The 26661-nt window shown below is 40.0% G+C and overlaps 1 protein-coding gene across 1 annotated transcript in view; it reads right to left on the reverse strand.

Moving 5' to 3' along the window:
* Positions 1-2119: 2119 nt before the first annotated feature.
* PTTG1IP (PTTG1 interacting protein) overlaps positions 2120-26661 on the reverse strand; it is a 44210-nt gene continuing 19668 nt past the window's right edge. Inside the window, exons 3-7 of the mRNA XM_089671885.1 lie at positions 16257-16365; positions 11597-11702; positions 9859-9924; positions 9497-9543; positions 2120-4868 (exon numbers count right to left, since the gene is read on the reverse strand). Coding sequence (XP_089528011.1) covers positions 4825-4868; positions 9497-9543; positions 9859-9924; positions 11597-11702; positions 16257-16365 — 372 coding nt within the window. The 3' untranslated portion in view covers positions 2120-4824. The remainder of the gene's footprint in view (positions 4869-9496; positions 9544-9858; positions 9925-11596; positions 11703-16256; positions 16366-26661) is intronic.

Consider the following 26661-nt stretch of genomic DNA (forward strand, 5'->3'; position numbering starts at 1 on the left):
ACCTCTTCTACGTCCTCACCACAAAAATCATCGTTTGAACTTTGCAAATGAACATATAGACAAGCCTGATGCATTTTGGAAACAAGTTCTGTGGACCGATGAGGTTAAAATTGAACTTTTTGGCTGGAATGAACAAAGGTACGTTTGGAGAAGGGGCACAGAATTTAATGAAAAGAACCTCTGTCCAACTGTTAAGCATGGGGTTGGATCAATCATGCTTTGGGGTTGTGTTGCAGCCAGTGGCACAGGGACCATCTCACGAGTAGAAGGAAAAATGGATTCAATAAAATTTCAGCAAATTTTGGATGGTAACTTGATGCCATCTGTGAAAAAGCTGAAGTTAAAGAGAGGATGGCTTCTACAAATGGATAATGATTCTAAAAACACACCTCGAAATCCACAGTGGATTACATCAAGAGGCGTAAACTGAAGGTTTTGCCATGGCCTTCACAATCTACTGACCTCAACATAATTGAAAATCTATGGATAGACCTTAAAAGAGCAGTGTGTGACAGACAGCCCAGAAATCTCAAAGAACTGGAAGACTTTTGTAAGGAAGAATGGGCAAAGATAGCTCAAACAAGAATTGAAAGACTCTTGGCTGGCTACAAAAAGCATTTACAAGCTGTGATACTTGCCAAAGGGGGCAGTACAAGATATTAACTCTGCAGGGTGCCCAAACTTTTGCAGATACCATTTTTTGTTTGTTATTTTGAAAGTGTAAATGATGGAAATAAAATCTAACTTTTGTTGACATAAGAATGTCTAATCTGTAAATTTGATGCCTTTGAGATTTTTCCATCTTTCCTTGGCTTCTTTATGCACATTAATACAAATTTTTAGTTGGGGTGCCCAAACGTTCGATCCCCACTGTATGCTTTGATAAGCTGCTATACTGTGATTTTGCATACTTCAACTTTACCCATGTCCTGCCATGAAAATGTGGAAAAAAAACCCCACACTTTAAAATGTTAATAGTATTTTCTTTTATGCTAATCTTTCATAAAATTGGCTTATGTCAGTCCTACAATGGTGAGGTGCAACCTTTAACCCCTTGACGCCGACGTAACACAAATATGCGGCCTCACGGACCTGGGCTTTTTTCCGTGGGGCCGCATATTTGCGTACCTGTCTTTGTGCTGGGAGGGCGCCGCTCGGCGCGCTCCCAGCACCAAGACCGCGGTGTCACTGAGAGCCCCGGGTCCCTTTCTAACGATCAGGACCCGGGACTCCCGATTCCGGTTCACGTGATCGCTGTGATAGCCAATCAGAGACTATCACAGTGATCAATCACTGTGCAGCCCGGCCCCTTTGTTTTCTCTCTCTATGAATGGAGAAGAGAGATACATTGTATCTCTCGAACTCCTGACAGAGAGAGGAAAAAAAAAAAAAAAAAAAAAAGATAAATAAATATTAAAAAATAAAGAAAAATACCTAGATCAAGGTTTGATCTAGTTCAGTACCAGGGTTAGTGTTTGGGTCAAGGTCAGGGTCAAAGGTCAGGGTCAAGGGCAAAGGTCAGGGTCAAAGGTCAGGATTTTAAAAAAAAAATTGGTGTCAGTTAGTGTTAATGTCAATGTCAGTGACAGTGTGTTTTATGTAAAAAATAAATAAAAAAAAAGACAAAAACAAAATGCGCACTGTTGTTTCTGGGCTGTACTACGGGTACAAACAACAAATAACATACACATATATGGTATCGCTGCGATAGTCAAGAACTGGAGAATGTATTTTGGGTTGTTCTTTGGTGGTAGGTTATGGTCGTAACAAGAAACACAGTTAAATTTAAAAAAATGATTTTTTTTACTATTTTGGCCCAGTTTTCCTTTAATAATAAAAAAAAAAAATTAGGAGCTATCCATGACCATTTACCACCAAATGAAAGCCCAATTTGTCCTGAAAAAAACAAGGTATAATCCACCTGGATGTACAAAGTAGTTGTGACGATATGTACGGTTTTACTAACATGTCAACGTTGCAGAATTGTGCTTAGGCATTTAGATTTGTTTTACCCTTAGGCGTGAAGGGGTTAAGCTGAAAGCCATGCAATTTTTGACCATTATAGCAAAATACACACTTTGTCAATGCTATTAATAAGAAAAACAGCAAAGTGTACAAGTTTAGAATTGTTAGAGAACCGTTTATTTTAAAAGATAGGTCTATGTCCCTCCATAGTATGTGCTTCATGCAGACATAGCAAAACAGATTCCTGCAAGGTAAATCATCTGTCATTGCACATTTTTAAGTCACAACTTGACAAAGATGAGAAAAAAAAGTTTTTCCTTGTTTTTATTGAAATATGGGAAGGGGGGGGGCACATACAATCAGTACAACATATCAGCAAGAGTGTTCCACAATAATACCAGTAACTTACAATAAACTATCACTACTAAAAGTATGTGTACACAAATAAGCAGCCCTCTCATTTTTTCATGCTTAAATTAATGGCATAGTTAATTGGCAAAAAAGGCACTAGGAATATAGTATATAAAAATCAAAATATATGAATACAGTTATAAAACCTATTAGCCTTATTTAGTAAAAAGTTTGAAAAGTGTAGTTCCCAAAAAATATAAAGGAAACCAGTTACAGCACTAAATACACTTCCAATATATGAGCCTGCATGGCATGGCTTTTAAAAAAGGCACTTGAGTGGCAGAGAGCTGTGCACAAAATCATGTGATTTCCAGATATTCTACCCCTGCTGTCAATATTACACAGAAAAAAAAAAAAAATTTAAAATAAGCACGACTGCAGGACTCCAAAAATCGAGCATCAGTGGGATGTGCTTGGAAAAAGAAGAAAAAAAAAAGAAAAGAAAAAAATCCTGATCTATGGAAGTCCCACCTTGCAACTTGCAAAACTCAAAGGATCTGCTACTGACATTTTGGTGCCAGATACCACAGCATACCTTCAGGGGTCCAGTTCATTGACAAGGTATGGTGGGTGGTCATATTGCTATGGCTGACCAGTGTATGTAAACCGTTTTACAACAAAAGAATTTCCATCTGTTTTTGATTCACACATCTCTACAGACCATACAGAAGTAAGAATCAACAGACTTGGGTGAAAAAGGAAGCTGCAAAAAAGGTAAGCCAACAGTTTATCCAGGAGACCATAAATCAGCAGTATGGTACCGATTACCTTCAGCTCATTTCACCCGGCAGAGTAGTGGCAACAAGTGTACTGCTGATTCAGTGTCCAGGGAAAGTATGCAAATTAAGCAGGGACCAGCCGAGACTCAATCCATCTATGAGGAGATTTAGTACTGAGGCTAGCTGTACTGAAGGTGCTCCAATAATAGACTTCAGTACAGCCAGCCTGTTGAATTATTTTTGCACAATTACTGCCAGGGGCTATAGTTGCCAGTAGTAATCTTTGTGTGCTGCCAGCGGGGAAGGCTCTCTACCGGCAGAAAATAGAATTTTTTTTTGGGGGGGGGGGGGGGGGGGTGTCTTCCCCCATTAACGACTCTTGATGGGGGAATCAAGTGATTTTTTTTTCCTCCAACCTGTAGATATTCTAACACATGCAGGACAATGAGAAATGGATTTGGTTGCTAAATTGAAATTACAGGAAGTTCTACACTCAGACACTCTGTGCCAATTATACCAAGCTGTAAGCAATGTAAAATGACTTCAGTGCAAAAGGTGACAAGAAAAACTACAGCATACATTAAAAAAATGGTCCAAAGTTAAATTGACAATTATACATGTAATTGGGAGTGTTACATTAGGAGGAAAAAAACCCCACTAACTATATACATATGTATTAATCTTAGCACTGGTAAAGTGAACTCACAGTTATGTGGCAGGCAAGACAGCCTTCACATACATTTTTCATATTTTCTTCCAGTACCTAAAATACTGGCAAAGGAAAATACTGTACCCTATCAAAATCTTTGGAATGGGAGAAAGGTCAAAATACATTTCTATACATAAATATTTTTAAACCTAAAACCACTGCTGCCAGTGTGCCACCTCAGCCAACAAACTAACAAATTGTGAACAAGTGACAGGAGAGTACATAGAAGATGGCTTCTCATGTTCAAAAGTGCAAGCAACCAAATTTGTTAAGTCTTTAAAGTGGTTATAAACCCTTACATAGAGCCAGTGAAGGGACTAGCCTAGTTGATAGACAGCTTAAACAAATCCTCCTACATACAAGTTGTATCTGTTTATCTGCAGCCTCTCCTCTACAACCTCCTAACACAAACATCTTATCCAGCTCTGACCTAGCAGGCAGGGATCAGAGACAGACCGTAAAATAAAAGCTGACTGGAGGAAAGTGACCACCCTTCACAGGTTCAGAGAAACAGAGCTAAGGGTATGAGTTATCTGCTGTGTTGCTAGATTAAACTACTAGGAATGAGTCATACAGATAACAGAGAAGAGATTAGAGAAGAACCAGACTTTGTGCTCTGGATTCAGGTTAGTACACTATAGTGGGATGTGCTTTGTTCATTTTTCAGGATTACAAACACTTTAAAAATAATGAAGGCTGTCAAGGACTCATTAGAAGATTTGATCTAGCGCACTTATTGAACATGATTTGTTTACTGTACAGTTCTACATTACTGATATGTAGGCACCCACAGGTCACCTTTCAGCAATCTAATAGCGACAGCTTGAAATGGGTAACCACATACCACACCTTTTGCTTTGGTATTAAACACCTCAAGTGCCAAAAGATGGAAAATCTTTATATATTTATACAAGCACTGGTTCAGTGGGCCACTGCTGCAGACAACGATTAAGAATTGGTACATATGAGAATCAATCTTTTTAACAGTCCACAGAAGTTGGCAACACAGGCTTCCAAAACTCAATTATCAAACTTTGAATAAGGATTATCTTCTTTAAACAAGCCTAGAAGAGAAACAAAAAACTCAAATAAGAATCTATGAATGTTCCAGTCTTAAAACATGTAAAGAAAAAAAACAAAAAAAAAAAAAAAAAAACGTAAAAATGACATATTACACTCACAAGGGAACTGGGGATAGCAAGTGCAAAGATAATGAAAATGTGTGAATTTTTCTTAAAACAAACAATCCAAACTACAACAGGGCTTATGTATAAATTGTGTACGAATACATTTTTCTGTTTCCCTTCGAAACCACTCAGTTTCTAAGTGTGCTTTCTGCAGTCTGCAAAGTTGAAACAAGCAGTCTGACTGCTTATGAGCCTCTACCTACAACTGAATGAACAATGGCTTGTGTAAAGGGCTGGCTTTACTTAAACGCAAGTAGTTTGCCACAAGGTGGCAGATCAGGCTCACAATTCCAACAGCCAACATTCTCAAAACTAAAAAAGCATAACTCATTGAGAATGCCAGCCAAATACTCAAACAGATCTAGAGAAACATTTTAATGGCCTTCACCTTGCTTACCCTTCTAAAACAAAATAAGCTAGCATACTAAAGATCACTGCTGTGAATACAGAAACAAAAAAAAAGAAAAAAAAAAAAAAAAAAAAAAAAAAAACCACAAACAAAAAGATGTAATAAGATCAACCATTCTTAACCAAGGTTCCTTTAGTCTAGGTTTGCACCTATGTGTTTTCCGGAAACGCACAGCAGTCCATTTTACATGATTTCCTATGGGACCAGTTCACCCAGTGCATTTTTTGGAAAGGGTCAAGGACTTTTTTTTTTTTTTTAAACACAAAACAGTGTGTGTTTTTGGTTCTATAGATTTCAATGGAGATGCTTCAGTAAAGCATGTAGTGCGTTTTGCATTTTTTTGTTCTTGTTGCTGGGAAGAATAAAATGCAGTAAAAACCATGTGCAAAAACACACGTGCAGAAACGGAGCAAATACAAACTGCATAGGTATGAACCTAGCCTTAAAGACTGTTGATGTCTCCTTGAGCTGGAGCGGATTGCAGGCACCATTAAATGGGAGGTCAAAGTTCCTGGGATCAACACCTGTTGGCAAAGCCCCTAGCATGATGCAAATTTTTAGCCGGCTTTGCATGTGGCATTCTCACGACAGAGGGTTGTATTTTTCCTACAGACCCATCAAAGGAAGGGGTATTTTTCCAACTGACTCCCAATGAACTGGTTTTAGTAAAAAAGTTCCCAGAGACCTGAAAAATTTGAGGGGTTGCTCTGGGGTTAAACACTGATAAAAAGGTTGGCCTTTCACTTTATTATTTTTTATACACTCAGTCACTAAGCCTGTATCTTTATAAACTGCAGTTCATCAAAAATATACAAACCATCACCTAACACTGTAGAAACGTTTGGCATCCACGGAAGCTAAAGAATGACCACTTCTACCCTGGAGTGAACACAAGCAGCATTGTGGCAAAACTCTGACCCCTCAATCACCGCCCCCCCATACGAGTTATGAAACAGCAGCTAAAACAGATCAACAACGTAAATCATGGCATATAGAATGAGACAACAGGATCTGTCTAATGTATGTGGGAAGAGGTGTTGTTGCTAATGAAGAGGAAATGTACCTTCCCATTTCTAGCCTTATGCTGGGCTAGCAATTGTGTAGAACTTTGAAATAATAATACTATAAAAAAAAAAAAAAAAAAAAAAATCAATCTTGAAAAATGCAACAAACTGTTAGACACTCACCAGCCACTTTTCATTGTTGCACATGTTCAATTGCTTGGTAACACAACTTGCTAATCAGCCAATCACATAGCTGCTTGCTATGGGAGCACTTGTGTAGGCTCGCTCCTAAGCCCGACTGCGCATCTATTGGCACGCAGTGCGACTCAGCGCCCCCCCCCCCCCCCCAGCCCATTTCTCCTGACAGGATGTCATAGACAGCTGCAGAAGCAATTAGCTTGTGCTGTTGCCCGAGACTCCTGAGTTGGGGGGGGGGGGGGGGGGGGTGGTAGGACATGGAAAGGTGCTTAGTACCTGTAATAATGCAGAGACTGCATCAAAAGTTGAAAATCTTTTACGTTTACAACCACTTTAGCGTGGACCTATACTTTAAGTGATATTAAACCCAGAGAATTAAAAAACCACAGACAAGCAGAACTTATCACAGAAGAGATCCTATTGGTTTCTTCTGTTATACAAATACTTCCTCTCACCTGTCAGCAGTAATGTACACTGAGCCGTGCATGCTATAATGATGTAATAATGAACCTGGAAGGAAGACTGGGAGAAGATGGACATGTCTGGGACAAACACCGGCAAATTTGTCATAATGTACTAATAAGCGGTAAATACTAGCATATTATGGCATAAAAAAGGTTCCTGGGGGCCCAGGCAAAAAAAAAAAAAAAATTATATCTATAGCGTTTTAATTCTGCCATATTCTAAATTTTTCTAGCTGGGATTTTATTAGCAGGTTAACAAAGACTTCTCACATGTGACAGTACCCTTCTTTTAGCATTACAGATGTCTGCTGGAATTTGATATCAGAGGCATATCCTGCTCACTCCCATTTGATTGTATTAAACTAAATGGTTCTGGACATGGGTTCTAGGAAGAGGAAGAGATGCCCAAAAGGTTATCTTGCACCTCCACAATATGATGGCTACCTTGGAGGCACAGAAAGAACTGATCCATAGATTAGAGAAAAAAAAAAAAAAATTCACATCTGACTTTTCTTGAACTTTCTGAAGATTGACTAGGTCAACTATTCGAGGCCCAACCAAGATTTTGTACTACATGAGGCAGCAAGTGTTCATGTTTCACAACAAGAAGAAATCACACTTGCTAAGAAAGCAAGGGAAACCATACAATATATTCGAAGACTGGGCATTGACATTTTAATTCCAAATAAATCCAGAGAGATGGTGTGTTAGGCGATGGAATACAAGTGTGCAGACAGAATCTCCCTGTAAATCTGCTCTTACCACTCCAAGGAAGAAAAAAAAAAAAATAAATTCTCACTTAAAAATGGTAGTAGAAACACCAATCTGCATGTCACCTTAAGATATTAAAATCTGGAACATATTTATAAGAACAGCTTGAATCCAGTATTTGTGGAATTTCAGCATTTGTGGAAGATATACAATTTGACAGAACCAAATGCAGAAGGATAGGCCTGCACTTCAAACAAAAAACCCTACACGTGAATCAAAATTTGAAAAGGTGTTAAAAATGTACAGTGGGGAATACTTGATCCTTCAGATTTTTTTTAAGTTTTCCCACTTACATCTATGATACAAAGAAATTAAGGGTCTATAATTTTTTTATTTTAAATGATATAGAAAGATTAACCAAAACATCCAGAAAAAAGAAAACCCTGATACAAAATGTTATGAAATGGAGTTGCAGTTTAGCGAGCAAAATAAGTATCTGATCCCTAAGCAAGACATGACTGTGCTTGCCAACAAGTGTTTCTCCAAGTACTGACGTACGACGTTTCTTGTAGTTGGTTACCAGGTTTGCACTTCTCAGGAGAGATTTTGGTCCACTTTACAGATCTTCTCCAAATCCTTAAGGTTTCAGGGCTGTCACTTGGCAACTTGAAGTTTTGACTTCCTCCATAATTTATAGGATTAAAAGGTCTGGAGACTGGCTAGGCCACTCCATGACCTTAATAGGTTTCCTCTTGATCCACTCCTTTGCCTTGGTGGTATGTTTTGGGTCATTGTCATGCAGCAGTGTTCTGGCTGAGGGAAGAAGGTTCTCATCCAAGATTTTACAATACATGGCCCAGTCCACTGGTCCCTCAATGCAGCAAAGTTGGCCTGTACCTTTAGCAGAGAAACAGCCCCATAATGTTTCCACCTCCGTGCTCGACTGTAGGGATGGTGTTACTAGGGCATTTTTCTTCCTCCTAACACAGCAAGTCGAGTTCAAGCCAAAAAGTCGAACTTTGGCCTCATCTGACCACGGCACTTTCTCCCAATCTTTCTCTGAATCATTTAGATATTCACTGGCAAACTTCAGGCCGGCCTGTACACATGCCTTCTTGAGGGGAACCTTGAAGGCACTGCAGGATTTCAATCCATGGCACCGTATTATTTTACCAAATTGTTTGGTGATGGTGGTCCCAACTGCCTTGACATTCACAAGCTCCTCCCATGTAGTTCTGGGCAGATCCCTCACTTATCTCATAATCATCCTTATCCCATGAGGCAAAACCTTGCATGGAGCTCCAGACTGAGGGCGATTGATGGTTATTTTGTATTTCTTCCATTTTCCTTCTTAAATGGACAATGCTAATCTGTGTACCAGGCTGGGAGCCAGAATTATTGTTGGTTGGTAAGGGATCAAATACTCACTCACTGAACGGCAACTCAATTTCTAATATTTATATTGTGTGTTTTCTGGATTTTTGATTGATATTCTCTCATTTTAAACACATGCTAAAAATTAATCAACCCTTAATTTCTCTGTAAACGGGGGGGGGGGGGGGAAACAAAAAAAAAAAAACAAAAAAAAAAAAACACGACTATTCTCAGAAGGCACAAGCAAATTGAGCAAGCCAACAACCAGTGGCAAAATTAAAATGTTCACCATAGTGTAAGGGCATAGACAACAACCTCGAACAGTCGAGCAATACAAAAATTTACCATATTTCTTCCTTATTTCATCGTGTCGTGTTTTCATTTGGGTCCTCCTAGAAGAAAAAATAAGTTATATAAACCCATGCCATAAGTAATCAGAATTTTTAGCCATTAAAAAAAAAAAAAAAATAAAAAAATAAAAAAAAAAAAAAAAAGGCGGGGGGGGCAGTCAATAAGAAGGGAAAGAACAAGAATAATTACAAGCAATACTGTTGCCTAGTTCTTTTCCCTTTTTTAGCACAGTTTCCAGAGTTCAGTCTTTGTTTAAATAAAATAGTATCTACACAAACGTTATGCCCAAACACATTTTAGGTTTTGAGAGTTAACTATGGGGGGGCCAATTGAACCACTATGAACATTTTATTTACCGTTCTTCCTGGCGAACTTTTCTCTCTTCATTTTCTCTCATCGTTCTCTCAGTCTCCAAGCTGGAACTGTTGAACATATAAAGAAAAAAACAAAAATCATTCACTCCTGGTTTACTCACATTTTAACTGAACGTAACAAAACAAAAAAAAAAAAAAAAAAAAAAAAGGGTGCTCTTATATGCAAATTCTATCAATTTCTTGAATGTCCAGGTATGGACTGGACTGCCTCCTCACTGGTCCATCATTACGCAGAATGGTCTTACTGGCCAACAGGAGTGTGAGTGGGTGGGCCCGTTCTCACAGAAGGGACTTGTCAACATAAAAATTGACAGAGCTTAGGATTTAAGGATCTGAAAGTACACAAGTTGGGTGGTACATAGAAATTATGAAATGCTATACTTACGAAACCTCAATGAATAAAGTCTACAAAACACTTCCTTAGAAGGTACAAAAGCCAATTGTTCTCATGGAGAAAAGTTAACTGGTCAGGTTGAATTTTCCCAGTAAATACGATGCCCTAAAATAAAAATTTGGTCTTGCAATACAAGTGTGCGGGGTTCACATGCGGTCCAAAGACCACCACAACTTTTAGCATTACCCATTTTCCAGCCACAATTTGCTTATAGAGGACTTTAATCTAAATAGGATATTTGCACTTCCATAGCTGAAAAATTGCCATTGCATTGGGCTCCCCAGAAGTTTCACTAAGACTTAAATAGCTTTTGTGATGTGGTTTCCTTTAATCTAGCACTAGTTTTTAAAATCTGAAAAAAAGCTCCTTGCAATGCTATCAAAATTCTTACGTATCCTGCTACGCACACTGTGGAACTCCACGTGTTGGAGAAAACCTTGCTGAATAATCTTCAGCATAATTCAGAATGTCATAAAATGTCTGGTTCCCTACTGTGTGCCGTGGTTCCTTCTATATTGCTACTACTAGGTCCCACATTTAGTATTCTGTACATTTAGTACTCCCAGACTGAAGGGTGGGCTTTGCCTCCCATGGAGATGCATATGTGCAGCGTGTGGGTATTAGAGTTTTCTGTAATGAGCATTCCCACCGCACACAATGCAGTGACCAAACCGCTCCCAATCTCAAGTACTGATTAGATCTGGTGGGAATGACTCTTGTTCATGTGACCACTGACAGCCAGCCAATCAGTGGTCACATGACCAGGCAGACCTTGCCCCCCAGGCATAATGGCTCAGCTAGAGACATTGGAACTGGGTGGGAAGGGGTTAAACAGGTGATGACTAAATACAGGGGGTTGCTGGCCTACTGGCAGGACCGGGACAAGGGGTGGGCAAGAGCGGCAGCTGCCCTGGGCGCAGTGAAGCAAGGGGGCAAAGAATGGATGCAGGGTGGTATACCCATTCTTTAACATGTAATAACAGTGGCGGAGGGGGTTGCAGTTCTAGATCCTTGCCCTAGAAGCTGAACAACCCTGTCCCGGTATTGCCTACTAACTTCAACATTTTACTGAACCACTGACCTGCAACTAGTATGCACAATGAAAACATCAAAATTACACTGAACCCAGTGTGTCACAATATGAACTAAAAGCTTAGTCAATTTTTGCTATAGATGATGCCATTCAAATAAGTATTTACAGGATAAAGCCTCTTTAAACATCAGGGACACAATGGAACCATAAACATTCTGCACTGCATTCACTTCTGCAAACAAAGTGACACTGTGTGAATGCAGAAGCACAAACCGTGATCTGACTATACTTACTTTCGGTTCTTCTTTTTCCTACAACAGCAGCAACAGCAGACAACCAGAGACAAAATAATAACTCCACCAACCACAGACATGGCAATGATTAGAGCTTCAAAATTCACTGTAAAACAGAAAAAAAAAAAAAAAAAAAAAAAAAAAAAAAAGTTTATTTCCAAAGCAAAAAACACCCATATATATGTAGTCTCTGCATCTATTTTTCCAAATAAAAACGGGTTAGACAAAAATAAATACTACATGATTAGCAGGTGTAAAAGTGACATGTTTTGTGTTGAAAGTGGAAGTGATGTAACATTCTTTTGCTTCTGCTGTGTGATGACACCTAGCAAACAGGTGGGAAGCCTCATTTTCATCATTCAGTGCGTACGCTGCTAATAGAGAGTCAGGTCAGAGCTTACTGAGATTCAAAGAGGGCAAATTGTTGGTGACCGTTTAGCTGGTGCCTGACTGAAGTTACCGTGTCGCGAGGTAAAGTATCAACGGTTATGACAGCATATACAGTTTCAGGGAAAAAAAGTGCGATAAGCATAAGCACTGTCGACTTGGTCAACTGGCCGAAAAAAAAAGTCATAATTCCAGATTTGCTTACTGGTTTTGGAAGAGTACTGAAGCCATGCAATCACTCATTTTCAGCAGTTAGCAAAAGGTAACCTGTGTATTTGTTTCAGTATAGGATTCCTTCAGGCCTGGTTCACACTAGTGTGATTTCAGATGCAACTTGAGTCACACAGAATCACATGACAAGAAAAATTACATTGTTTTCAGTGGTGTGTCCACATCAATCTGACTCATGGAGCCATTTTGGAAAAAGGTCCCTGTACCATTCTGCTTTTATTCCAGAGCAATTTTGGCACCATAAAAATATACAAACCCTATCAAAGATGCATCCAAATTGTACTCAATTTTTCCTATGCAAAAAATGGATGCAAACTTTTTTTCTGAAAAGACATTTTATTTTCAGGTAGAATTATATAAATCACACCGAAATTTAGATCAAAATCATATTGAAGCCCTGTGTGATCTTAGGGGGTTATTTACTAAAAATGAAAAGGGCAAAACCTCGTGCAACTCTACACAGAAAAATCAGCTTCCTAGTTGTATTGGCAAAGCTTAAAATTGAACAAGCTGAAGTTAGAAGCCATTGGCTACCATGCACAGCTGCACCAGGTTTAGTACATCTCCCCCTTAGGCTAGGTTCATACCTACGCATGTTGCATTTGACGGAGAAAAAAAACAAAAACAAAAACAAAAACAAAAAAACCACACAACACGCACGTCAAAAACGCAATGCAGAATCTTTTTTTTTTTTTTTTTTTTTTTTAATTCTTGCCAGGCAGATTTAAAACCGCAAAACACATCAAAAACACAATACATGGTTTTCTGCAGCGTTTCCATTGAAGTCTATAGAAACAAAACACAACTTTTTGCATTCAAAAAAAGTCCGACCCTTTTCAAAAAATGCACTAGGTGAAATTGCACAGGCGTGAACACGTCCCATAGGAAATCATGTTAAAAATGGACTGTACTGTGTTTCTGCAGATCACTTTAGGTGTGAACCTACAGTTAGAGTCTTTCCTATACTGAAGCACGTTACTACCTCCTACACTAGAGTGGCTGGATTTTGAATTCCAGTGTCTCATTTCCATCACTACATTACAAAATTCTACAGGTTCATTAAAATGAAGCAAACATAGCTGTACTTAGAATTACAATCTACATCTTTAATTCCACAGAATGCAGCAGGAAAGCTGGGCCTCACAGTGCTTAAACCAAGTCATATGGGAGCACATGACATTATTAGCCAAAGGGCTCAAATAACTTTTCTAACAAGAAAGACAATTTATTCATTTTGTGCAACCCGAGGATACAAAAAACCAGATCCTAACTAAAATGGAATAATAAAATTGCTAACATCCAAAGCCAAAACTACCAATCGAAGGAGAAAAGCGCATGAGAAGCCAGTTATGAAAATTAAGAGCTGAACTCCAGGCAAACAGATAAATTAACTATTTAAACCTAAAAAGAGGATTAGCATTTCCATTCAGCCAGGCACTGCTACCAGACAGCACAGCTAGGTCAGTGATCTTGCTTTTCCAGACTGTAGTTGAAAATAAATCATAGGATGCATGCATTAAAAGTGGTTGCAAAGGCTCAGTTTTTATTCTATGCACGAAGGTAAAAAACCCTTCTCTGTTCAGCTTCCCCCCAGCCACCCCTAATACTCACCTAAGCCCCCTCTCAATCTAGCAATGCGCTGGAGTCTTGGCTATTCCAGGACTCCAGTGCAATGTACACTGGAGTCTTGGCTATCCCAGGACTCCCTCTCCACATTGGTTCCCACTGTTGTCAATCACAGTCAGTGAGCCAATAAGAGGGGTAGGGCCAAGCCACAGCTCAGTCTGTGAAAGGACAGAGCAGCAGCTGCCCCATAGCAAGCTGCATGTTGTGGGAGCATCGAACAGGAGGGAGGGGGCCAGAAGCACTGGCAGGGTACCCGAGGAAGGAGGATCAGGGCTGTTGTATGCAATGCCTTCCCCCCTTTGACAATTGTTTGTTACTTGGCCCTTTCGACTTATTAAACCACCCCTTTTCTGATCCACTACCAATAACTGACAGAAGGAAACACACTGGATATAAAATGTCTACAAACCCGTTAAAATGTCAGGTTTCTGTGATGTGAAAACATTTCAGAACTTTATCCACCTTTAATGTAACCTATAAACTGTACAACTCAGTTGAAGAAAAAACTGAAATCTTTTTAGGTAGAGGGAAGCAAAAAACAAATATGGTTGCATAGGTTTGCACACCGTTCAATATTATTTTGAAGCACCTGTTGATTTTATTCCAGCACTCATTTTGGGTAGGGGTCTATCAATACGGCACATCTTGACTTGGCAAGATTTGCCCACTCTTCCTTGCAGAAACAGTCCAAATCTATCAGATTGCAAGGGCATCTCCTGTGCACAGCCTTCTTCAGATCACCCCACTGATTTTCAATCAGACTCAGGACTAGGCCATTCCAAAAAAAACTTTAATCTTCTGGTGAAGCCATTCCTTTGTAGATTTAGATGTATGCTTTGGGTTGTTGTCATGCTGAAAGATGAAGTTCCTCTTCATGTTCAGCTTTCTAGCAGAAGCCTGAAGGTTGTGCCAATACTGTTATTTGGAATGGTTCATAATTCCCTCTACCTTGCCTAAGGCCCCAGTTCCAGCAGAAGAAAAAAAACTCCAAAGTATGATGTTAGCACCACCATGCTTCACTGTGGGTATGGTGTTCCTTGGTGATGTGCAGTGTTTTTGCACCAAACATATCTTTTGGAATTATGGCCAAAAAGTTAAACCTTGGTTTCATCAGACCAGAACACATTTTCCCCAGATGCTTTTTGGGTTACTTCAGATGCGTTTTTGCAAAATTTAGCCGGGCTTGCATGTTTCTTCGTAAGAAAAGACTTCCGTCTTGCCACTCTACCCCATAGCCCAGACATATGAAGATTACAGGAGATTGTTGTCACATGTACCACACAGCCAGTACTTGCCAGATATTCCTGAAGCTCATTTAAGGTTGCTGTAGGCCTCCTGGCAGTCTCCCAGGCCAGTTTTCTTATCTTTTCATCAATTTTGGAGGGACGTCCAGTTATTGGTAATGTCACAGTTGATCCATATTTTCTCCAATTGATGAGTGACTGTCTTCACTGTATTCCCGGATATATCTAATGCCTTGGAAAGGTTTTCTCCTAGACTAAGCTCGAAAGAGTAGGGCCCTCTAACCCATCGTGTGCTGTTTGTAGTTGCTGTACCGTTTCATGTATTGTTCCCCCCTCTATTGTACAGCGCTGAGCAAACCCTTTGGCGCTATATAAACTCGATGTAATGTAATAATGTTTTTACCCTTCTCCTGAGATCCCTTTGATGCTTTGGAAGCTCTCTGCAGACCAAGGCTTTTGCTGTGCGATACAACTAAGAAGCTGTCAGGAAAGACCTACTAGAACAGTTGAACTTTATTTGGGGTTAATCAGATGCACTTTAATATGATGGCAGGTGTGTACCGACTCCTATTAAACATTATTTTGAATGAGATTTCTTAATTCTGAACACAGTTACATCCCCAGTTTTCAGAGGGTGTGCACACTTATGCAACCACATGATTTTAGTTTGTTTACTTTCCCCCTAAAAGATTTCAGTTTGTTTTTTCAGTTGAGTTGTACAGTTTATAGGTCACATTAAAAAAAAAAAAAAAAAAGGTGGAAAATTTCTGAAATTTTTAATCGGTCTCATTTTTTTTACACCACAGAAACCTGACATTTTAACAGGGGTGTGTAGAATTTCTATATTACACATACACACACTTTGTTCTCTTGTATACCTACTCAATGATATTTGCTTCCTCCTGTTCTCTCTTTCAAAAGAAAGAAAAAAAAAAACAAAAAATTGTAACAAAAAGCTATCAAAAAGCTAACAAAAAAAAAAAAACAAAAAAAAAAAAAAAAAAAAAAAACTTTCCCCAAGAACTCGTCCTGCTATATACTTGTAGGACTTCACAGTTGAGTTTGTTTTATTAGAAAACCTGGTAAAAAAGTCGCTGCAAAAAAAAAAAAAAACCTGTTTAAACCTACAAATGGACACATGCACACAGACTGAAAATAAAATATTTACTCACCCCAGCATATTCCCCAGCGGGCATCACTCAGTTTACACAGGGATGAGGGAGGCAGGATGTTTCTTACAGGATATTCTAGGCATTTTCTGTTTGTGTTACACCACAGACACTGAAAGTGGGTGGAAAAAAAAAATTACATTTAATTTAGTTATTTACATAGGCACCTACTGAAAAACAAAGTGCCATGAAAAGCAAGCTTCATTTTAATGAAACAGGAGTGATCAACACCTCTAAACTTTATCGCTGAGTATACAGTATAACCTGGGTGTATAGTATATACTGAATAACCTCAGCACCACATCCTCAAATAAATCTGAACAAAGAAATGGTATACAAGATTTTTTAAAGGTGCCTTCAAATCCAACCTCAGGAAGAAATCCACACCACAAATCAGTTAACATTCAAATGTTTATTCAATAACGTATTTGTTAAAAAGGAATATGCTCCTAATGATAAAAAATTACATATACTGCTTTATCATCAAACAAAGCCATACCAGTTATTTCAGGTCTTTATTTTTGCTTTATTATTTTTACATTAAAATGTGTAACTTACAAAAATAAAATATTGCATTGGCGTTAACTTGTGACTTTAAAAAGTCAAAGTGTCAGTTACTCTCAGGATCACTGGGTGAAAAAGCATGGTGCATTCCTGAAGAGTGCTGCGCGTTCCTGTACAATTCACATACAGTCCTGAGTGGTGCGATTTCAGTCCATTCGTTTTGAATAGGCTACAAATCACACTGCACCAAAAAGTAGCACAAGCACTACTTTTGGAAACTCACTGCAATTGCTTTGCATGGTACTTCTGTACCATGTGATCCAATGCAGGCAAACACTGCACTTGTGACCCGAGCTTGGGGTGTCATTAATTTACGATTGACAGGCGTTGGAGATAGCACATGCAGTGAATTTTGAATGTGGTGCAGGAAAAACGTACATGGAACATCTTCCTACACAACACTTTGGTGTAAACCAGATCTAAGGATTGGTATTCTCAATTATATGACATTCTGTTCTAGGTTTGGAAACCCCAACCACTGTATGCCTTGCTTACTCATGGATCAGCATTGTATCTAATGACTCATTCATTTAAGTAAAAAGCAAATTCTGTGCCCAATTTATAGTTCATACACTTCTACCAGCTAGCAGAGCCAGAAGGTGACATTATCGGGCAACACAGTGGCTAAAAGGTTAGAATTTCCGCCTGGCAGTACTAGGATAGTTGGTTCAAATCCCAACCATGGCACCGCCTGCCTGAATTTTGCATGTTCCCCCTGTGCTTGCGTGGGTTTCCTCCAGGTACTCCGGTTTCCTCCCTCCAAAGACATGCTGGTAGGTTAACTGGCTCCTGTCTAAATTGGCCCTAGTATATGTAAGTATGAATGTAAGTTAGGGACCTTAGATTGTACGTCCCTTGAGGGTTAGGGACTGATGTGAATGTACTATATCGCTGTGTAAACCGACAGCGCCATATAAGTACCTTAAATAATCAATGTGTTACATTCCTGCCTGCTGATTGGACAGTGAAGACGCAACCATATAAATAGATTAGTAATTCTGCTCACTAGCTGAACTCCAGGGGGAAATAAAAAACACATTATATACTCTGTAGAGTAAAAGGGCAGTGGTGGCTGAAAAGAACTGATTTTGTGAACTCCTGTTCTCACTCTAAATGACTCCATACAAGACCTAATTTTCTGCAGACCAATGGTTCAAAACCTTCTACAACTCGTCAGAGCTTTTGGCATCTTTCAAAAAGGTAACAAACGCCTGCCAAAAGATGGGTATGAAAGACCAAGTAGGATTTCAAAATGCCATCAACCTATTCCATGTTGTCAGTGCATAGGATCGGATCTTGTGCAATTGTATGGAAAGTGGTTCATAAACAATTAATGCTTTTGTAATGCTCCCTGCAAATTGTATTGTAGAACATCTATAAAAATGAATCCAAATTTTGCGTTAATGTTTTCCAGCAATATGGAGTGGCTTTCTCCTTTAACATTGAACACTGGCACACTTCTTCATAGGTTTAAACAGACCCTTCCGTGCATGCTCTTCCATCTGGTTTAATGTACAGTTCTAAACAGATTCACACATTAATGAATGGATATCCATAACCAGTGACACTGTTCATGATTAATACATAGAAATATCTATAGAAATTAAAAAAGGTTAACTGGTGTGTGACTCTACATAAATACAGAAAACCATATACGTCAAGAAATTTTAACTGATGCAGATAACCAGCCAACATGTTCTCCAGCAATCACCGTGTACAGGTTCCATTATCACACATCACAGCATGACCCAGCTACGTCATGGAAAGGACTACTCATACGGGGGAATAAACGTACACATTACAATACAGGGTAGGGTTGAACTGACCATCCAGAAAGTTTACTCACTACTGGCTAAATGCAGGGACAGACACCAGAATACCACATAAAGTTGCACAATACTATCTGATCTGGATTTACTAGTAAATGAAAACAGAATATTGCATCCGCAGATCTGACAAAGGTGGGCGAGGCTACTATGGAGCAATCTATGAGCAAGCAAACCGTTGTGTTGCTGGGTAGATACAGCATAGAGCAGTGGTTCTTAACCTTGTTGGAGGTACTGACCCCCACCAGTTTCATATGCGCATTCACCGAACCCTTCTTAATTGGAAAAATAAAATATGATTTTTAAAATTCAAAACATAGGTATATGTTTATACATAGGTGCACAAAATGAACAAAACCGTTAAGAACAAAGAACAAAACCATTAAAACATGATTTTCACACAAAAACAAAAACATAATGAATATTTACTGCACGAATCATACGAGTCGGGTGTGGGTCTTCACCTCCGCCGAACCCGCGCGACTGACTCACCGAACCCCTGGGGTTCGATCGAACCCAGGTTAAGAACCAATGGCATAGAGCATGATACTTCCGTAGTTTGTGCATTCCTGTCCATGTGCACTTTTCAAATAGGTTTTTTTTTATGCTTATAGCTGCAAGTTCCCAGGACTAGTAATGGAATAGTTTAAAGCGCTTTGTGAAAGTGCTAAACAAGTCATATCAATAAATGCATTCAACTTTCATTTATCCAAACCCCCAATCACCAGTTAATATGTGCTAGATAAAAGTAAACATCCAAGACGGGAAAGGAAAAAAATATAAAATAATAATAAGAATAAATATATATTTTATTTGTGTGTTGTTGAAATCAACAAGCCTGTCCAGCAGTCATTTTGGCTGCTTAATTAAATCTATGAGTTCCTGTTCCCCACAGGGGGTGGGAGATTAGGTTGATCTCAGCAGGAGGCACAGACAGAATGGTGTCCTACAGCTGGGAAAAGCAGACGTGTTGGCACCATGTGCTTGGTTTGGTAGAATTGAAAAGGACAATATAATGTCCCTATGCTGGCAGAAAGGGGCAGAAAACATGCAGAGTTGAAGTCAGTGATGAACAGAGGAGCTCATGGCTGCAGGCCTTGATAGGGGATGCATTGAACTGCTGAGAGATCTGTATGGGCTGTGCTTTGCTTTTTGCATGGCTAGGACTTGTAGTTCTATGCCAGCAATGGGCAAACTACGGCCCGGCGGACCTTTTAATCCGGCCCGCGGAGCTAGGCTCCTCTCACAGTCCGCCCTGAAGACCAGTGTAGCATGAAAATCTGTCTCCTATGAGGATCTGTCCCCCTCGACGTATCTGCGCATGTGCCGGAGATCGCCGATCGGCTGCTAATGCCTGAAACTGGCACATGCGCAGATACGTCGAGGGGGACAGATCCTCATAGGAGACAGATTTTCATGCTACACCAGAACGGGGCGGGAACACGGCGAGAGGAACTCGCGGAGCAAAGGTAAGTGAATTGACACAGGGGGGACTTGGGGACTTAATATGGGGGGATGAATTACTATATGGGGGATGAATTACTATGCTTACTATGGGCGAATATTACTATACTTACTATGGATGACACATACACATCATTCATCTACTCTTGGTCCGGCCCCCGGGTCCAATATATGAACCCATTGCGGCCCTCAAGTCAAAAAGTTTGCCCACCCCTGTTCTATGCTGTCTGTGTCTGGAAAGCCACACAGATTTTATTCTACCCTCTGCACTTCCATCAGCTGCTGCCTGTGAGATCTTGAAGCTGCAGCCAGGACACAGCCCTCCGAAGACCCATGAGGAGTTGGTGAAGGACCGCTGCCCGCTGGACCTCCTTCTCCATGCCTATCTGGCTAGAGTTCCTCTGCTGAAGCCACTGCTGGCTGGCGAGTCCATAAATTGCTGCATCAGTGTGTAGCCTGCTACTCCCAGGGCCCATATTGGTGCTCTTGGCTCGGGACTAAGCCCTGCTGTACTAGAGTGCCACCCTGTGCCAACGACTTCACCCTATTCTGCCAGGAACCCTTTGCACTAAGCATTTACTGCCCTGTTGTGCCCTCACTGCTCTGCAGACTACCTGCCCTCGGCTACACCATGTTGCCATCCTGAGAATCATTCTTCGTTGGGGCATCTTATGTTTTGTGGACTAGTTTTTCTATTGTCTGTACCCCCAAGTCACCCCAATAAACGCCCGCACGATGGGTTTCGCATGATCTGCCTCCATGTGCTCTGAGTTCCTAGTTAATATACAGTTGTGTTAAAAAGAATAGCAGTGTGTTGAAAAAAAAGTGAATGAAGCTCAAAATCCTTCTAATAGCTTTTCTTTCCATACACAAATGCATTGGGAACACTACACATTCTATTCCAAACATGAAGAAAGATCAAATTTGTGTTCCTCAAAAAAAAAAAAAAAAAAAACACACCCTGAAGAAAAGTGAATATTAGACTGTTAAAAAAATAGCAGTGTTTGTATTCAAACTCAAACATTCACTATATAAACTGAAAAATGTTTGAAGATTTTGCTTTCCTTTGAATCACTTGAATATTTAGTTGTATAAGCACAGTTTCTGAGAACTGCTGTACATCTGTGTTGCATGGAGTCAACCAGCTTCTGGTATTCCAGCCCAGGATGATTGACTACATTCCACAGTTCTTCTCTATGTCTTGGTTTTGCCTCAGAATGTTTTCCTTATTGTAGATGTGTCAACAAAAATGTTAGCATGTGCCAGAGATTTCTGTAGGTCTTCAGCCAATACTCGGATTCTTCTTTACCTCATGCCGCATTCTGCGCTGTGCTTTTGCAGTCATTTTTACAGGACGACCACACCTAGGGAGAGTAGCAACAGTGCTAAACTTTCTCCATTTGTAGACAGTCTGTCTTACCGTGAACACATGAACATCAAGGCTTTTGGAGATACTTTTGTAACCCTTTCCAGCTTCATTCAAGTCAACAATTCTTGATCGTAGGTCTTCTGAGAGCTCTTTTCTGCGAGGCATGGTTCACATCAGACAGTGCTTCTTGAAGCCAGTAAACCCAAAACAGGTGTGTGTTTTTTTTAAGGGCAGGAGAGCTGTCAGCAACACATCCAATATCACACTGATTGGAGTCAAGGTTGGCTCACTCCAGGCTCCAATTAGCTCTGGGAGAAGTCATTAAGCTAGGGCCTCGCATACTTTTTCCTCCCTGCACTGTGAATGTTTACATGTTATGTGCAATTAAACCATGGTAACATCTAATGTTTGTGTAGTATTATGTTCAGCAGACTGTGTTCTTCTATTGTTGTGACTTAGATGACGTTCAGAGCACATTTTATACCCAATTCATGCAAAACTCCACGTAATCCCAAGGGGTTCACATACTTTTTCTTGCAACGGGGTATGTGTGTGTGTGTAAATACATACATACATACATATATATACACACACACACACACACACACACACACACACACACACACACACACTCTCAGATGCCAATCTGCTAAACCATTAACACCCTATGATTCATCTCAAAAAACACAATGAAACACATGTAGATTAAAGACACTACTAGTGGGGGGGCCCAGAGGGCTTAACCAATTGAAATCAGAAGAACTGGTTACACAAAGTGAATTCTAAACATGGAAACAACCTACAGTATTAATCCTTTATTATGTTAATCACATTTTCAGCATTACTGTAAAAAAGGGAGTAAACAACTGGCCATACAGGGTTAGTTTGTTTCAGCTAGCAAAAAAAAAAAGAAGATTCAAATTTGATCAGTGTATGGACAGCTACTTTCTCACTGTACTGTAAAAGTCTACCAATGCATTTAGCATGTTGGATAGAGTAGAGGGGTTAGAACCCTTCTCAGGTTTTTTTCTTTTCTTAGGTTTAATTGCTGCCTGTGTTGCCTTTCGGAAATTTACATCCTCTACATCAGGTAGAATTGTGAGTTGTCACCAGAACAGAGGAAATCTTCAAATGGGGTACTGATGACAATTCATAAGGAATGTTCCCTCGTGGGAATATCAGGGGAGATCTAATATCATGAAAAAAAAAAAAAAAAAAAAAAAAAGGAAGGAAACCCTTTTAGCTATAAAGTGGTTTGCAGAAACTTCCCTCTGCAGCCAAGCTCCAGACAATGATCATACTGACAAACATTTTGGAGTATTTTCTCAAACCAACAGTTTTAAAATGAATGTCATTTCCTAAGGCCCCTTTTTACACAGGCCCACCTGTCAGATTTTCTGGCAGACCTGATTGGAAGGTCCATGGAGCCCTATGGACAGGTTGGTGTAAAAAACTGACGTGTGTCCATTTACACCTACCTCTGGGCCAGCCCAAATCCAGTTAAAAACCATACACACCAGAAAAGGACTGCATCCTTTTCTGTTTTGACAAACCCGTTTGGAGGCAGCCTTATGTAAACCGATAGCAGAAATCATTTATACCCGATTGCTCAGAGTTCAGCAAGGTCTGCCTACGCCTCCCACTTTGCACCAACTAGAAGGGGATCTGCTTACAACTCCCCTGGTGGTTAGGCTGCTCTGTGTAATACCACCCCCCCCCCTTCCCCCCCAAAAAAAAAAAAAAAAAAAAAAAAAAAAAACACACCCTGCATTACTTAAACATGTCCCTACCTCTGTATCTTGCCTTAAGGAAATAGATTTATTGACTCAACTGTCAAAGTGTTCAGTATAGCTGTAGGATATAAGTGTAAACAATGCTGCTCAGTAACAATATGATTTATACAGCTTTGTAATCGTTAGCAAACATTTCCTTCTACAGTAAATGTATATATGAAGCCATGGAAAGTTACATACGGTGTATAACTAACACACAGTGAAGATTTAAAATCCTGTGTATACACACACACACACACACACACACACACACACGCACGAACATTTCCCACACCTTCAAGGACATCAATCTCAGAATGAAGTTGACAATCCATGGCCAACCAGGCTATTCATGTGTACCCCCCATTATGTGCTTATGACATCAGGCACCATCAGTTGGCTACTTCAGTACATAGTTACTACCCTTCTCTCCAAATGAGTCATAGGCTGCAGCAGTCATGTAGATTTCATAACATAGCAGGAAGGGTAGTATCTTCTGCATCTGCACATATGATCAGCTAAAACTAACACAGAGGTAAATCGAAAACCATAAAACTAGATATATATGCATTATTTCCAAAGGAAATGTCTTGTTCATCAATGGGAGTCAAATCAATAGCGTTGCAAAAGTTTACAAAAAAAGAAAAAAAAAAAAAAAAAAAAAAAATAAATCTATGAAAGTGAGCAATATTCTTTTAAGGAAGGGTTAAAAGTAGGGATGCACCGAAATTTCGGTGGCCGAAACGTTTTGGCCTAAAACACCCCTTTCGACCGTTGGCCGGAATGAAAAAAGCACCAATACAGATGCCAAAGAAACCCCGCTCCTCGGTAGTTCAGTCTTACCTGAAAAACCATTGATCCCAGCGCTGGGCATAGAGATCTGTAGGAAAGATAGCCGCCACTCATCTCTAAGCCCTTGGAGGACCAGAGGGATGTCACTTCCCGTTCCGGCCATTTTTTTTTCCTTCTAAAGTACTAGATCAATGCTTTTTTTTTGATCCAAGGCTTTACATTGCAGAGGAGAGATGTGGGGTCTTAGGGCTCATTCACACTTGGCTGTTTTACCAACGCTTGCCAAACGCCCCTATAGCGTTTGGCAAGCGTTGGTCCGGGGTTTGCGGAACGTTTAACGCTCAGCAAACGCCGCATGCGCGGTTTAGCAGCGGTTGCCAAGTGTTAAAAACTCCCCACAAACGCCTATAATGCAGTTTGAATGGTGTAACCGCTCTGCAACGCCCTGCAACCGCACACGCCGGCCGTTTGCGAAGCGGCACCATAGACTGGAATAGGAGGCTTCAACGCCTCCTGACTGGACCAGAGGCGTCCGTTTTGCCGCAATAAAACGCTCCCGTTAGAACAGCACCATGTGTTGTAATGTGCAGAATTGGCAGAGGCGTTTGGGAAGCAGTAAAAAACGCTTCCCAAACACCTCTCTGCCCCCTGCACACAACGCTAGTGTGAATGTAGCCTTAATGACCCCATCTCTCTCCATAAAAAAAGGACCGGTCACTAAATTATTTCTATCACAAGGGATGCATGCATTTCTTGTGATAAAAATTGTAATCACTTATTCTTAAAGGGACAGTGCAAAAAAAAAGTTTAAAGTGCCCCCCGTCCTTGCAGTGGTGATCGTATATGTAGGCCATGCCCACATATGCAAACAATGTTCAACCCACACAAGTGAGGTATCGCCACGAACGCCAGATCAAGAGCAATAATTCTAGCACTAGACCTCTAACTTTACACTGCTAACCTGTAGAAATTTTTAAATCACCCATGGAGATTTTTTAAGTACCGCAGTTTCACGACATTCCACGAGCGTGCGCAATTTTAAAGAGTAACATGTTGGATATCTATTTACTCGCCGTAACATCCGCTTTCATATTTTTACAAAAAAAAAAAAAAAAAAAAAAAAGGGAATATTTTTGGGGGTTTTTTTTTCTAATCAAAAAGTTTTTTCCCCCAAAACATGTATATTCATTTTTTAAAAAAACTGCGCATTTTGGTTTTCGGACAAGTGCATTTTGAATTTTCGTTTGGCACCAGAATTTTCATTTCAGTGCACCACTAGTTAAAAAGCTACTGGGTTTCCATTGTTCAAATATAAAAAACTTGTGTTGCGCTAAGTGAAATATAAATACCTCAAGAAAATACACATGCTGTACAAAAGTGAACTAAAGTGCTCAACAGTGAACCATTACAACAAAATAAACTAAAAAGAACATATAGAAACAGTCCATATAAAGTGTATACCAGTCCTTGTTCTGTGATGAATGGAAAATCTTCATTCTAATGTAATCACCAACATGAAATCAAATCAAAGACTTACCAGACCCTTTTGACCCCTTAATTATAGGGGGGTCACAACATGCTCAATATAAATAATCCCGTCCAGGCTCATGTGTCTCAAATCGGATCATATGCATCACCCGAGGCTCCTCAAGCTGTCCTGGTGTTATGGGGTCAACATATACTCATCATCATGGATGTTGATTTTATATCAGCCGACGCCTGGGACATGTAGTTCTGGGCAGGTAGTTATTTTCTACCTTTAACCCTGCTGCAGGCAGGCAGCAGGACTCACCTGTCAGGTGGAAGCATTCGGGTGGCAGTGCTGCAGCTTGAATGCTTCCACACAGTGGAAGCCTCTCTGCCCCCCGTGTGAAGCTCCCCCCGCTCACTGTCTCCCGGTCTCCGCTTGTCCATCTGCGGGCCAAGCTCACCCCCAGGTCACTTCCAGGTTCCCATTCACATATTTCCGGCAAAGAATGTAACGGAGTGTGACGTGCACTGCATTACATTCAGGGGAGCACAGGGGATACATCCAGGGTCTTTTAGACCTTGGATGTCTCAAAGAGAACCTGTCAACCCTATGTGATAAAAAAATAAAATAAAATAATATATATATATATATATATATATATATATATATATATGTGTTATACATACATAGTGAAGGAAATAAGTATTTGATCCCCTGCTGATTTTAAATGTGTGCCCACTCACAAAGAAATGATCAGTCTAAAAATCAAATGGTATGTGTATTGTAACAGACAGAATAGCAGCAAAAAATTCAAAAGAAATGCATGTCTAACAAATTATGCACGGATTTGCATTTTCATGAGGGAAATACAGTAAGTATTTGATCCCCTTCACAAAACATGACTTAGTACTTGGTGGCAAATCCCTTGTTGGCAATCTCAGAGATCAGACGTTTCCTGTAGTTGGCCACCAGGTTTGCACACATCTCAGGGGGGATTTTGGCCCACTCCTCTTGGCAGATCCTCTCCAAGTCATTAAGTTTCGGTGGCTGACGTTTGGCAACTCAAACTTTCAGCTCCCTCCACAGATTTTCAATTGGATTAAGGCAGTGTTTCTCAACTCCAGTCCTCATGGACCCCCAACAGGTCATG

The sequence above is a fragment of the Staurois parvus genome, unplaced genomic scaffold (genome assembly GCF_062004578.1).
Source record: "Staurois parvus isolate SC_StPar_1 unplaced genomic scaffold, SC_StPar_1.0 ptg000011l, whole genome shotgun sequence".
Lineage (NCBI taxonomy): Eukaryota > Metazoa > Chordata > Amphibia > Anura > Ranidae > Staurois > Staurois parvus.